Below are 15,356 nucleotides of genomic sequence, written 5' to 3' on the forward strand. Positions count from 1 at the left end.
CAGGTCCATCCATGTTGCTGCAGTGGCATTATTTCATTCTTTTTAATGGCTGAGTAACATTCCATTGTATATATGTACCACATCTTTTTTTTTTTTTGGCCACGCCATGCAGCTTGTGGGATCTTAGTTCCCCAACCAGGGATTGAACCTGTGCACCCTGAAGTGGAAGTGCAGAGTCCTAACCACTGATTGCCAGGGAATTCCCACATCTTTTCATCTGTCGATGGACATTTAGGTTGCTTCCACGTCTTGGCTATTGTAAACAGCGCTGCAATGAACATTGGGGTGCATGCATCCTGTCAAATCATGTTTTTCTCCAGATATATGCCCAGGAGTGGGATTGCTGGATCATATGGTAGCTCTATTTTTCATTTTTTAAGGAATCTCCTTACTGTTCTCCATAGTGGCTGTACCAATTTACATTCCCACCAACAGTGTAGGAGGGTTCCGTTTTCTCCACACCCTCTCCAGCATTTATTGTTTGTAGATTTTTTTTGATGATGGCCATTCTGACGGGTGTGAGATAATATCTCATTGTAGTTTTGATTTGCATTTGTCTAATAATTAGTGATGTTGAGCAGCTTTTCATGTGCCTCTTGGCCATCTGTATGTCTTCTTTGAGAAATGTCTATTTAGGTATTGTGTCCATTTTTTGATTGGGTTGTTTGTTTTTTTTGATATTGAGCCACATGAGCTGTTAGTAAATTTTGGAGACTAATCCTTTGTCAGTCGCACCGTTTGCAAATATTTTCTCCCATTCTGCAGGTTGTCTTTTCGTCTTGTTTATGGTTTCCTTTACTGTGCAAAAGCTTTTGAGTTTAATTAGGTCCCATTTGTTTATTTTTATTTCCCTTACTCTAGGAGATGGCTTGAGAAAGATATTGCTGCAATTTATGTCACAGTGTTGTGCCTATGTTTTCCTCTAAGAGTTTTATAGTATCTGGTTTTACATTTAGGTCTTTAATCCATTTTGAGTTTATTTTTGTGTATGGTGTTAAAGAATGTTCTTTTTTAAAAAAAATAAGTATTTATTTATTTTTGGCTGTGTTGGGTCTTTGTTGCTGCGTGCGGGCTTTCTCTAGTTGTGGCGAGCAGAGGCTACTCTTTGTTGTGGTGCACAGGCTTCTCATTGCGGTGGCTTCTCTTGTTGCAGAGCACGGGCTCTAGGCACGTGGGCTTCAGTAGTTGTGGTTTGCGGGCTCTAGAGCGCAGGCTCAGTAGTTGTGGCGCACAGGCTTAGTTGCTCTGCAGCATGTGGGATCTTCCCGGACCAGGGCTCAAACCTGTGTCCCCTGCATTGGCAGGTGGATTCTTAACCACTGCGCCACCAGGGAAGTCCCAAGAATGTTCTAATTTCATTTTTTTACCTACAGCTGTCCAGTTTTCCCAGCACCGTTTATTGAAGAGACTATCTTTCCTCCATTATATAGTCTTGCCTCCTTTGTCATAGATTAATTGACCATAGGTGCATGGGTTTATTTCTGGGCTTTCTATCCTGTTCCTTTGATCTATATTTTTGGTTTTTGTGGCAGTACCTTGTTCTTCAATTTTTTTAATCCATATACTGATGTTTCATTTTTGAATTTGAGTGACGATATTTTTTATTTGGTTCTTTTTTTTAGACTTCTGTTTTTCATACTATTTTTTCATAGCCTTCTGATTTTTTTTTCTTCCTAATAATATCCCATTCTAGTCTTCAGTATTTTTTCCTCCTCCTGGAATGTTTTAAATATCTTTGTTTTAATGTACTTTAGATAATTTTGTTATCTGTTTCTTGAACTGTAGATCCTGCAGTTGGTTGAATTTGCTGATATTCCTTCATGGTAGTTTATTTCTCATGGGGTCTATAACTTTTTCATTAGCTCCTCTTCATCAGAGGTTGTTTTCCATTAGGGGATCATGTGCCCCAGGGGTACTGAGTTCCCTGTAGGGTGGTTTTCTGTTCCCTGATGCTAGGATCCTCTGGGTTTCACTGTGGGACTAGTTCTGTTTATTTCTCAGCAGGGGGGTTCCTTCCTTGTAAAAGTAATGAATTCTGACTTGTTTAGGCCTGGAGTTACAATCTTTATGGGTGATTCATCTCGCCATGAGCCCAGAGTGCATCTTCCTCGCTTCTCTCCCAGACCAGTGGCTGGAATTTTTCTGGGTTTGATTTTAGTGACAGGGCAGCTCTTTGTAACACTCAGCTTTATGCAGAGAGCCCTGTTCAGTGCTCAGCCCTGCGCTGGCCTGAGGTCCATCATCTGTCCCTGTTAGAACCTGGCCCCAAGCCCCAGACCTTTGTCAGGCCCCAACACACTAGGGTGGGGGGGGTGTGGGGGACCCCTTTGCCATGGAGATCCCTGCTCACTTCCCACCTAGTTTAAGTCCGTTCATTTGTTCAATGCTTTTCTCTCCGTTCTTGGCACCTGGGATTTCCCTGCTAAGCTTCCAGTCTTGGCTACATATTAACATTTTTAAAGATTAGATTTTTACCCAGTAGTTCTCTTTGTTTAGAGAAAGAGGGGAGGTCTTTCCCTGTCAGCTCCCTGGTCCACAATATTGCCCTGAAGCATTAGATTGTTTTTTGGATTTGCCTACATCTAGCACCTGCAAAGGGGATTCACTTTTTATACACACATGCTCCCCCAGGCTCTTTAAGCATATATATTTTATTCATCTTCCTGGTTCATAATTCTTAATCTAGTAGGCCCTAAACTGGGGTCCTATGGCACAGACACAGTTGGGGGTGGGAGGGCTTCCTGGCATGAGACCCTCAAACACCCAGATCTTCAGGTCGCTCAGACAGCTCTTCCAGGGGTTAAATTAGTCACAGTTGACATTGTCTTCCAGAGACTGCAGAGACATTCAACAGAGCCTGTGTGACAAAGCTGTTTTCCTCTCACTAAGAGGTGATTCTGGTTTGGTTATAATAAATTCTCTGCAATGAAGTCTTCTCTCTGGCAAACACATTTTCTAGTTCCTGATTATTAATAGTAATTCTCCACAGTAAAAATATATCTACTTACTCCCCTTTGCAGGAAGGGAAGAGGTAAAAAATGCTGAATTAATTTAGCTGAGCTTTTCACAGCTTTTCTGGTTTTCTCACTGAACAGCAGTCATAGTTTTTGTTCCTCTCCTCCCTTCCTCAACCGACCCCATCAACCAAGACAGTAAACACCTGAAGTCCGCAGCCATGGACCAGCACAGCACAGAAGGGTGAAGTTGCTCAGAGGGCGAGGGAGGGGAGTGAGAGTTTGTGTACATTTCATTCCTCCTGGGCCCATCTGTTTGTCACATCACTATGGTGGGACCTCAGCTCACTTCCTGCTTCCAGCTGGGAATGCAATTTCCATGACCTTTGTCTTTATGGGGAACTGAGATGGGAGTAGAAAGTTTGGGTGGCCCAGAGGCATGGGTTACATAAGAGCCTGACCTGTGCAAACACAAGGGGCGGGTGAAGATTTTGGGGGAAGGAGGAGGAAGTGAAACAAAGGAACGGCAAGTGGGGACAGCTTCTCGAAGCTCTCCCTGTCTGGAGGCACCGTGACCATCATGGCAGTGGGGTTGACCCTGCAGAGGCGGCTTGCTGCGAGTGACTGATGGAGCAGGTACCATAGACCCTTAGAGGGGATGAGAGAGCCTCTTAGAAAACCCAAGGTTGCCTCTCTCGGGGAGGAGGGGAGCCTCTCAGACCTGCCCCAGCCGCCCTTCTTGATGGCAGTTAGGCAGGAACTCCTAGGAGGTGCTAAGCCTGTTTCCCTTCCCATGCACATGACTTGAATTGGGTAGGTAACGAAGTCTTCCCCTCATGCCTCTCTGTTGGTGTTTGTTTTCTATCTTAGTTCTGAAAGAGAGGCTTCCTTAACATGGCCACAGACCTGCACAGTCTGGTCCAGCTTGCCTCCCCTGCCTCCTCATAGCCCATCTTTGCCCTTATTCCCCGCCCTGCAGTCTAACTGGCCTCCCTCTGCCCTTGGGCTCTCTGTGCTCCCTTCTGCCACAGGGCCCTTGCATTTGCTCTTCCCTCGCCCCTTTTACCCAGTGAACCTTTTTGGAAACAACGTAAGGCCCCTCTTCCTATTTCATTGGTTTATATATCCAAGTGAAACTCCTGCAGATGTGATTGGGCTCTAACTTCCTCCAGGAATGGGGCCATCTCTACTGCAAACTGAAGATGAGAACACCCAATATTCAGGAGAAAGACATGGCATTAACCTCCTATTGAGGTGCAATACTTCCCTCTGTCCAGATTTCCAGGTAGAGTTTTCCATTCGAAGATGGTTTGCTTCTAAGTGATTTCTCTTTGCATCTAGGAGAGCTGATGCTTTATCATTCCAATATTTATAAATGAACGAAGAAACAGCACGTTTTCATTCCTGTTGCATTTAGTGTCTGCTCGGTTGCCAGCACGTCCTGGTGGTCTCTGAGTGGGTTGACACGAAGGGGTTATGTGATCCTTTGTCACGTGGCAGCAGCAGAGTTGATGCAAGAAGCTGGTGTCGTAGAGTCACTCTGCTCACGCTGCCCTCACTCGACATTGCCCGCCTTCCTCAGCCTGTAAGAGCCTTCCTTCCCCTCGGTGCTGCCCAGGCTGTGGTGCCTGTCCACCAGGCGCTTGCATCTTCCAAGACCCGCGTCAGGGCGCCTCCGTGACATCTTCCTCTGACTGCAGTAGCCCACTGTTAACCTCTACTTCCTACGACCCATTTGTCCATTTCATTCACTTACAACCTGGTATGTGCTGTCTCGCCTGCAGTTTAGGGCTTGTGTTTGGAGAGTAGGGACTATGTTTTTCCTCTGTGCTCCCCCACTGTGCCTGTCCCAGGGGTGCGTGGTAGGTGCGGAGTGAGTATCCGTTGGTGCCGTTCAAGGCACTCCGTAAATGCACAGAGTACTTGGTTGTTTAAGATTTTGGGGACAATGAAGGAAAAGTGACTCTTCTCCTCTTTCTCTCTAGTTACAAGCTGTTCCCAAACTGTGTCCCCTCCTTTGGGTTCCGCCATCTGCTGCCTCTCACAGACAGAGTGGACAGCTTCAACGAGGAAGTTCGGAAGCAGAGGGTGTCCCGGAACCGCGACGCCCCCGAGGGCGGCTTTGACGCAGTGCTCCAGGCGGCTGTCTGCAAGGTAACCTTCCCTTCTGGCTCCGTCCCTGCGTGGGAGGTCAGCGAAGAGGTGTCGGTGTGGGTGACGGGCGTTGGCACTGCCTGCGGATTTTGCGCCACTGCAGCCTGTGGCTCCTGTCCGCTCTTGCATCAGAGGGTGAGCTCAGGGGGCCCTTGGGAAAATCTACAGAAGTCAGACCAGCTGGAGTGCAGGGATGGCTTAGGGCTGGTGTGTGTCTGTGTCAGGGTGTGGCTGTGTACAATGGGATGTTGTCTTTGCCAGCAGACAGCTGTTCTGTTTTTCTATATTTGGCTCTTTTGCTTCCTTTTGGGGCAGGGAGCAGGGGGAAGAAAAGGTCAAGCCATATGCATAGAATCTTGTAGAATTTTATGGCCCAATTTTGATAAACATTAAAGAGTGGTCTGTTGGGGAATCCAGCTAAAAAGAGAATCGCTTGTCATCTTTGGTTTTGTTTCTGTTTGTTTGCTTTTCTCGTGTTTCTCTGTGATATGTGAATCCAGAGGGAGGACACAGACTTAGGTCAGAAGTGAACTCATGCTTTGAGACGGTCCAATCTCAGCGAAATATGTAAATGGGATGTTGGTAATAACTTATTCTTAACATAGTTTTCTATGTCAAAACAGCCCAATAACAATAACAAAAGATAAAAATAAATATCACTCTTGAATTTGCTATTCTAGCACATACTTTTAACATTTTTTTCCATAGTGGTCATCATAGACTATGCATAATTGGTAATGCTTTCTTGACCATTTTGGTGGACTCAGCAACAGGGCGTTGGTTGGGGTGCTCATGTCTGGAGGAGGGCTGGGTAAGGAGGTTAGAACTCAGTTTGGAGAGGCCGCATGTCTGACCTCAGAGAGCCTGTGTTTAGTGTGTCACAGATTCACTTTTCCTCCTCTTGGTCCTCGACAAAATGATAAGAGAGCCACGGTTGTCCTTTCTGAAATAAAAAACTGAAATGGTAGACAGGAGGGATAAGGGGAAAGAAAGATATGAAGAAAGCACAGCTTCCTCAGTCCTCTTCTTGGTCCCACTGGCGTTCTGCCCGTCCCTGTGTCCTTGGGGCCACCCCGGAGAGGACGGTCTCACGGTGGCCCCCTACCCAGGATGGCTGCAGAGTGGCCCCTGCCCGGCCTCTGGCTAGAGCAGAATGGTTTGATTCAGAGGCCCCTGATGCTTTGTAGCAGCCCAAGAAAGCCAGATGGGACACAGCTAGAATGTGTTCAGCTCTGAATCTTTCAAGTGCATCACAGAATAGACAGTTTATGGATTTACTTCAGAAAGAAAAATTATGTTTTTGACTGGCATTCAGATTATTGATTGTATGGGGTGTTATATTCAGGGACATCCTGCCAAATCCACTCTTGGCAGGAACAAATAGTGCAGGGAAAACACGGGATCCCTCTTATCTCCCCATCTTGGGAATATCGTGGGTTTTCTTTCCGGGGGAGGAAATTGTCTTTAAGGCTTGAGGGGAAGAACCCAGTGACAAGCCTACGCACTGTCCAGTTATATTAATTCTGTTTAGTTAGATGAATCAGAATGGCATGATGGAATGCTTGAGGCACGGTGGTCCATGAGAAGCCATTTGATTCGCTCTTTTGCCCACGGAACCTTCCTGTGCCATCCCAGACCCATGAAAATATCCTTCCCTTTGAAAACTCAGTATTTCAAGACTCAAGTGCTTCAAAGCAGATGCTAGCAGATTTCTTAAACTCAGTGCCCGTACCTGGTTATGAATTATTGTTGGCTGAGAGGCATTTTAGTGTGTGTTTCAGTTTTATATCTTTTGGCATTTTTCTCTTATTCCCCACCTTGGCCTTTGTCATGGGGCATCCCTGGAAAGTTACTAATTGCTTGGAATTATGCAGTCGATGAGATCCCAGCTTTTCTCCTCACCATTTCTTTTCCTTTGTGCTGTCAGTCTGTGTTTGGGTACCTATCAAGCAATTTCTTTCTCACTTGAAATCACCTATTTATAACGTCATCTTCCTGGTTGACCACAGCCTTATTTATAGTCGCTAAATATTGGAAATAGATTGTGGCCTGTCTATTGATGAAAGGCTATAACAATCATACCCTAAAAGAATATTTGAGCACTTGAATAATACTTAAGATAAATTAAGAGAGGAAAGGAAAGCAAGTGATAAAACAGCATAGGTGTATGACCCTATTTTGCAAACAAAAGAAAGAAAAATATGGAAAAGATTGGAAATAAATAGACCAAAGTGTTAACAGCAGTTGTCTCTGGTGATAGGATTAGGTGTGGTTTTTATTTTCTTCTTTGTGTTATTTCATATTTACTTAAATTTTCACAATAAATAACGTGTGATTTTTAAAATTTGTAACGGGACATTTCAAACACATAAAAGTAGAGAGAATAGTGAAATAAAATCCCAGGTACCCATGGTCCATCTTGGACAGTTACCAATTTGTAGCCAATCTTGTTTCATTTGCCTTCCTAACCATTTTATTCCCCATTGTTTGAAGTAAATCCCAGATATCATTTGTTTCAATGATATTTAGATTTTTAATGTTAATTAGATTTCAACTGTAATTAGATTTTTAAAGTTTTCTTAAAAGCCCTAAGCACGCCTTACTTTGTTGACTGAATTTTCTGCCTTCTCCTGATTTGCCCGGATTAAAGGCCCTTCCTCTTAATCCTGAAAACTGAATGTGACGGAGCCAGCAGGCCTGTAATCTCTGCAGTTGGAGAGGCGTCGCATGCAGGCTGGAGCTGGCTGGGCAGCGCTGGCAGCAGTGCACGCTCGGCTTCCTTTGACCCCATGCCCTGGAGACGGAGCTGATAACAGGCCTGCTTCATAGCCCACAGGAGGCTCTTTGTTCTGATTTCAGTCTCACTCTGGTTTCCCTGGGATGGACTGTTAGTTACCAACGTTAGGGACTTAGGGGTATGGAATGCTCACATGACTGGTCTTAAATCGCACCCCCAAGGCCAACTTTACATTTCTTGGAAAGCTGCTCTTTGCAAAAAGAAGGAAACAGTCTGTTTCTACTTAGGATTCGATTTAGGAAGTAGAACTGCTTCCACGAGTGGAAGTTTTGAGTTGCCATCTTTCCCCCCAGCAGGTCACATTGTTAGGAGAGGCCATCGAAGAGTATCCACAGCTAAGGAACCCCTCTGTCACCAATGCAGGCATTTTTTCCCAATGCTGTACCGGCCTGGGTTGGGATGAGGTAATGCCGCGACCCATAATTTCTTATCTTTACCTCGAAACCTATTATTAAACTTGTTTATACTTTTTCTTGGTCTGAATAATAGTTTCTCCCATTACCGCTTTTATTGCTCTCCTGGGACTTTTCTAGGAGTTAACTCTAAGTTGTTTATTCTGAAAATGTATAGGTGGAAGTGTGATGAGTGGTTCAGACTGGAACCATGGCTGCTTTCCTGTTCTCCCAAAACAGGGAGATCTGGTGCCCTGGGAAGACAGAGGGTGGCGGGGTGGTCCAGGAGCTCTGAGTTGTCAGTCATGGCTTTGCTGCTCTCCATGGCTCTCAGGTTAAAGAAGTTCCCTGCAAAGTTAAGCCTGGCTGGGTACGTCCTGACCACATGGATTCTACGGGCTGCTTTCTCCCGTCAGACAGAAAAATCAGATCCCTGCAACCCAGCCTGTTTCCCTTTTGGCCTCATCTTCTAGCCCCCTTCTTATCCTCTCTGTTTTAGTCTTGATTATCTAATTTTGCGTTATTTATTAAGTTTTTAAAGCATTGTGTGTCCTCTCAGAAATAGGTGGATAAGTAAGTCTCAAAGCAAACAAAGTAAGTTTGCATGCTGAGTCAAACGTCTTGGCGTGGCTTGGGTCCTTTATCCCTTGGCTGGCGAGAGCATCCTAATCTAAAATGGAGACCACATCCCCAGAGAGGCCGGAGGAACAGCTTCCTGCAACAAGACTTTCTGCAGGAATACAGACTCTGTGGGCCTCTGGAGACAAAAAATGATGGCTGCCCTTGCTCTGCTGTCATTCGTGCTCCAGCTCTTCAGTATACGCTATCTCTGATTCTCACAGCAGTCCCTCAGTGTATTGGTGGTGCTTGTCCCCAGCTTACAGGTGAGGAAACTGAGTGTCACAGGGTTCACTCTACTTACTGTTGGAAAGGGGTGGAGCCAGGATTTGAACCGGATCCAGTTGATTCTAAAGCCCGAGCCCTGTCTATTACGCTGTGCCAGGTGCTTTGGGAAGTAGCGGCAGTGCCGTGCAGAGCAGAGAGGACTTAGAGTCCTGTTGTCCCGATTCAAGCTGTGCCTCTTCTGCTACTAACCGGCTCCGCGGTGGCCTGAGTGCTCACCTGGAGGCTGCAGGGAGGTGGGGCTGGAGGGGAGGAGGTCCAGGATGCCCTCCAGCTGTGCTGGTCAGTGCTCCTTTTCACAAAGGACTTGTCACAGCCTTGTGCCCCTTTGCCCAGAGCCCTTGATTTTGCTTTTTGCCTCTCCTGGTTCAGGCTTGAGCTCCAGGCCAGGCAGGGGCTGCTGCAGACACCAGGAGAGGGTGGAGAATTCCCCATTCCTGGAGGCAGGCTCAGCTGTGAGAGGTTTTCACTCTGCCCAGCCTCCCCCAGAGTTGATTTGGCTTCTTCCGACTTGTTGCCCGATTTCTTTTAGACCCGAGACTTGTCATTTTTCCACGCATGAGTTGAGCAACGTAGAAAACTGCCTTCCTTTCCTCAAGGAGGGCAGCGGCCCCTAACGCCTTCATGCCCCCCGAGGGGATGCCCCCGTAAGTCCTGTGTTCATGCAGTCTGGGTTATCTGTCTCGGCATGTGTGAGCCGTTTGTGCCAGCAGGTCGCGCCACAGTTTCTGGGGCTTAATGCAACCCGCCCTGCTTGCTCTTCCTCTGTCTCAGTGTCTTCGTGAAGCCCGTGAGAGTATTGGATTTCCCTGTAGCCCACGGAGGCTGTGGGGCTGTGGGTGGGCATGCAGGCGCCCCGCCCGTGCCCGGGCAGTGCTTTTGTCGGAGGTGGTAAGGGTTCTCCCTGGCTTTCTGTTTTGCACGTGGTCGTGGTTTATTGTGTACTTTTAAATCACTCGACTGTTTTAGTCCCTGGAGGGGCGTGTCCTTGTTCTGCCTTCTGCCCGTGAGCTGCGCTGTAGGCTTTACTGCCCCGCTCGCAGCTGCTGGTTCTGCTTTCCAACTCAGGAATGTTTATTGTGTGCCCAGTAAGTGCTCAGTGGCAGGTATGGTGAAGAAAATTTTAAAAAGATGAGAGAAAGTCCCCATCCTCACGGATTTGATTTGAGCTTTCAGATCCACTGGAAAAGAAATAGAACAACTCATTTGTAAACATTAACTGGAACCATGTGAAATTATGGACATGTGACTGTCAATGAAATTTAATATTTGACCATTGATAGTTTCTCCTACAAAAATAGAAAACTCATATGGTTCAGCCTCATATATACAAACGTTTTTCTTTAGTTCAGATTGGACTTGCATAGAGTCTATGTCAGACATGTTCTACTGCATGTTGTTAGGGCTTAGGCTCTAGATGAATGTCTAAATCGTGAGTCACGGGCCGAGATTTCTTTTCCCTAAGGAAAGGAATATGACATTTTTGCCCTTCTTAAGTTGAACCACGGACAGATTTTTTTAAAAAGATTTTTCATTGCAAAGCATGGACGGAAACAGGAGAAACAAACTACTGGTGAGAACGTGTTTACTGTTACAAAGTGACAGAAATAGGCTTGAACACCCACATGATTGGGGAAGCGAATCACAGAAAGAATTCAGCCTTATTTTTCCTTAAGTGCATTGTAGGAATCAAGACTCCTTAGTCCCCAAGCTCAGATCTGCTGTAGGGTCTGCCCCTTGGCTAGTCAGGTCAGCCCCCTTTCCTTCCTCATTTCTTCCCCCAAACCTCTTCTCTCTCTGTGCTTGCCTGAAAGGTCAATGTACAGAGTGTTTTAGTTTTGACTTCTGGAAATTTGTTGGGCACTTACCGTCTGCAAGATGCCCCACTAGCTGCTGTGAGGCTTGCACAGATGACTGAGCCACAGCTCCCGTCCCGTGAGATCACTGCAGTCGGACAACAGATGCCTATACGACAATCTAAGGTACCAGCGGAGTGTGCAGACACTGTAGAAGGTCTGGCCCTGGTAGGACCCAGTGGTTGAATCACAGTGTTCTTCCCCTTCAAGGGTCACCTTGGTCTCTCTGCCTCCCCGTGTTTGCCCTGAGGCTCTGGTGCTGATGACGCTGTTGATTACCACTGGCTGCATGCTTTGTGAGAGCCGACTGAGCTCTGTGCCAAGCACCTCATGGGGCTTGTTTTACTTCATCCTTTGAAGGTGGTTGTACTGTCCGCTTTTGATAAGGAAACAACCCTAGAAAGGTTGAGTAACTTCCTGAAGGTCTTACAGCTGGAAATGACAGAGCCAGAGATGGAACTGTACCCACCTTCCCGGCTCCAAAGATGGGAGTTCTCAACCTTGACCTTAGATAACCTGCCGTCTTTTGTGGCCACGCAGGAGTGGAGAAGTGGGAGGGGTGTGCTTCCAAAGAGGGCAAAGTCCTCCTCTAAGGAACCATTTCGATTTCCCACGTGACCCAGTTTGCCAGTGGTAGAGCCAGGACTGACTCTGTCCCAGGAAAGACAGCTGCACATGCCGCTGTTCTCTGGAGCTAAGAGTTTCCTGTTTATCAGAAGCAGTTATAACATGGCTCTGGCAGCCTCCGGGTTTTCTAGGGAGACCACGGGTACTGTCCCAAGGTCGGCGCGCTGCTGGAGGCTAGCCCTTTGAGTGAGCCTGCTTGTCTTTGCCCTTGGCTTCCCCATCTGTGACGCGGGAACACTGATAACCCCCTTTTCATTCATAATTCACGGCGTCTCGGAACCATGGGTTCTGCTCTTCAGCTCTCCCACATAGCGCTGTGAAGACACTTTTTCAGGTGGCGCGTCCTTTTCAGCAGTGAGGGAGCATGTGGCTGGCGACTCTTCAGTGACAGCTGAGGCCCATGGGCTATGTTGACACCCGGCTGGAGGACCCAGGTGTCTGGGTGGCCATCGATTTTACTTAACTTAGACTGACATCGAGAACAGAGAACCCCATCATTTAAAGCTAGTGTTTCTGTCCTCGCTGAAACGGCAGCCTGACCTAGGCCTCCCCTGTATTGAACACTGTTTACCAGAGAGAGTACTGCGGGCCTTGTCTCGGAACAAGCGAGCCGAGGCAAACGAGCCAGGCTGTATTCGGGTGGGCCCCACCACCCATGTCCTCTAAGGCCGCTGGGTGGGGCGTCAGCTTTTCTCAGGTTCCCAGGAATCGGTGATCCAGGCCCTCCCGTGCACCCTCCCACAGGGCATCCCTGAGCCTCCCTCTGAGGCTTGTCACGCTCTGCCGTGGTCCCTGTGTATAAGCAAGTCACTAGGACGTGGATGTGGGGACCCACAGGCTTCTGTGAGCCTGTCGGAAGATTCAGCTGCCAAACACAGGCCGTGCGCTGCAGGGCCTGCAGGCCGCAGCCCCAGCGCTGCCTTCCTCTGCAGCCAGACCACATCCAGGGACCTGCGTCTGCCTCTGGGGCTGTGTTTAAGGCAGACGCTGATAGCCAGAGAGCAGAGAGGGGCGAGTGGATGGTGGTGGGCTGGGAACCACACCTCTGAGGAGTGGTTAAAGGTTAACCAAGACGAGAGACACCACAGGAAGAAGCGTGTCGCCTAACCTCAGACATCACTACAGAAGAGGGCTGTTCCAGGGGGTGAACTAGGGTAGCCACGGGGAAGCAGGTTTGAGTTCAAGGCAAGGGAGAAATTTCTAGCGAAGACCTCTGCTCAGCTGTGGAGCGGGCTGCCAGATGCGGCAGTGAGTCAGAGTGGGGACCCCAGGCCCATGCGGAGGAGGTGCCAGATGAAAGATCCCTGCACGGGTGGAACGTGGATGAGCCAACCTCGGAGGTTCTTTCCAAACTTCAGGTGCTACTTATTTCCTCTGAGGCAGCTTTTCTGCCCAGTAACCCACTGGTGCTTTTGTTCTATAGTGGCTCCTTCTAGCCTGTCTGGTCCTCACTGCACCCTCTTAAGCTACATTTGTATTTGGCCACCATGACCGTGAACTCTGCCGTGCACACTCGTTTTGTGTGCCAAGCTCAGCTTGCCTGGAGCTGGCGCCCAGAAAAGCTTTCCACTCCCGATGGCTTCCCCATGGAGCCACCTTACCAAGTGGGTGAAAGTCCAGGTGCGGTGGGGCAGCTCAGGGGCACCCAGGGGCAGTCTGGAGGTGGGCGGGGGAGGATGGCAGCCTTTGAGTGACCTTCCCCTTTGTCAGACCGTGTAGCCCCTCGCGTGTGACTCGTTCCACCCCCAGAAACCAAATTGCCGCACGGGCCGGAGCTTCATGTCCTCAAACAGGGAAATGACATCCTTACTCCCTAGCCATTATTTCACTCTCTCTGGGGCCACATGTTGGAGGTGAACAAGCCAGCAAGTCTGTCTTCACTCTTGGGAGGAGCCAGTTTGTATTTATTTTCTCAAAGCTTGTAAGGCCTGGTCTTCCACCTCCATTCTGCTTCCCCTTTTCATGGACTACTGTTCCCTCTTTGCCATTTCAGGGTCCCAGGTCCCCCAGGCTGACTTCCAGGCCTGGTTGCCCAGGGCCTCCAATAACCATCCCACTGACTGCCCTGGCCGCTCTCCCCTCCTCCACCCTTCTGCAGCTTGTGTTGGATGATCCCCAGGGCCCTGCTGCCACCCTTTCTGCAATTCCCATTAGTTTTCTCAGATCTCAGTGCATGACAGGTGATTTGATGAAATATTTTCACTTAAGTTAGCCCCTTACTGCTTCCCATATTTGTATGATTAAAAGAAGATGTCTGTTGGATTCCAAAGCATATTAAATAGTTGGTGGAATTGGGAGTGATGTGATTGAAGACTTCTAGACATTGTGAGGGAGGTTTTTTTGTTACCCAATCCTGATCTTGTTCACGTATCCACTTACTACTCATTCCTCACTGAGTGCCAAGTATGTGCCAGGTGCAGTGCTCTTTGTTATTCTGCGCCCTACACCCCTTCCTCTCCTCTCTCAGCTCCAGATCTCTGCTGCTTTCTGCGGACAGAGCAGAGTTTGGTAAGTTCTCCTCTGAGCTTCCAACTGGAGAAAGTCATCTCTGGCCCCAGCGCAGATTGGACTGGTGGCCCGTACAAAACCAGAGGCTTTGCCTCCTGGGAGTGGACGGAGTCAGAGGTTCTGGGCTTGGCGGCAGCTCCCCCCACCGCTCATTACTTCTGACACGTGTGTCCAGAGTCTGCGGATGGCTGCTTTTCACATAGCACGGTCTCCTGCGCACGTGTGTGATTCGCCTGGAACAGCTGGAGTAAACGTGGGTCACAGAACACATCACCCTCGGGTGGCAGAAGGCAGGCTGGTGGCTGGGAGAGGGGTGAGCCTTGGGCCTTGCCTGCTCACCCAGAGTGGGCTTAGGGAAAGGAGGGTAAGACGTGTAGCATTGCCCAAAGGCTCTGGCTCGACACAGGTCATGGGAGTGGACTCTAAGACAGAATGGACAGTTCGGGACTGGACGGGTGTTGCTGTGGGACCAGGGAAGTAGGATGAAAAAGATAATTCTAAGTTTTCTAGATAAGACATTTGATGGTCCCTTTGTCAGCAATGGGGAAGCCTGGAGGGGAAAATGGTGCATCAACTTTGGAGAAGTTGAGTTTTGGGTGACGGCAGACATGTCTGGCTTTTGGTCCAGACCTGGGACTAAAGCTCAGGAAGGAGATCAAGTGGGAGAGGTAATTAATTGCAAGCTGTCCAAGCAGATGCATGGAACTTGGGTAAATCTCCTCGGGGACAGTGTTACCTTTGACCTCATCCAGTGCCGGGAGAGGAGGTGGAATCCGCGAGCAGCCAGAGGGGACGGGGGCGTTGGACGGTGCGGTGTCCAGGAAGCCAAGGGCAGGAGGGCTCGAAGGAGGCCCTGGTCGGCAGCAGAGAGGCCAGAGAGCAAGGCCAGAGGATGGCTGCGGGGCTGGCAGCAGGACCTCAGCGCGAGCTTCGAGGTTCTCAACCTTGGCACCACAGTCGGCTCTCCCAGGAGCTTTAGAAGCCCCGGTGGCTGGGCTGCAGGTCACATCAGAACCACCGGGCGTTAGCATCGTCGAAGCTCCCTTGAGGACCTTACGTGCAGCTGGGGCAGAGAACCACTGTGCATGTGGGGGCAGGAGGCGGGGGACTGGGAGCCGCTGGTGAGAGAGACGGTAGGGGCGTGTGGAGACGTCAGGTTACACGG

At 48.7% G+C, this 15,356-nt stretch overlaps 1 protein-coding gene across 1 annotated transcript in view; it reads left to right on the forward strand.

Annotated features, from left to right (window-relative positions):
• ITGB5 (integrin subunit beta 5) overlaps positions 1-15,356 on the forward strand; it is a 110,496-nt gene that overhangs the window by 37,362 nt on the left and 57,778 nt on the right. The window contains exon 5 of the mRNA XM_059920935.1: positions 4,940-5,108. Coding sequence (XP_059776918.1) covers positions 4,940-5,108 — 169 coding nt within the window. The remainder of the gene's footprint in view (positions 1-4,939; positions 5,109-15,356) is intronic.

The sequence above is a fragment of the Balaenoptera ricei genome, chromosome 4 (genome assembly GCF_028023285.1).
Source record: "Balaenoptera ricei isolate mBalRic1 chromosome 4, mBalRic1.hap2, whole genome shotgun sequence".
Taxonomy (NCBI): Eukaryota; Metazoa; Chordata; class Mammalia; order Artiodactyla; family Balaenopteridae; genus Balaenoptera; species Balaenoptera ricei.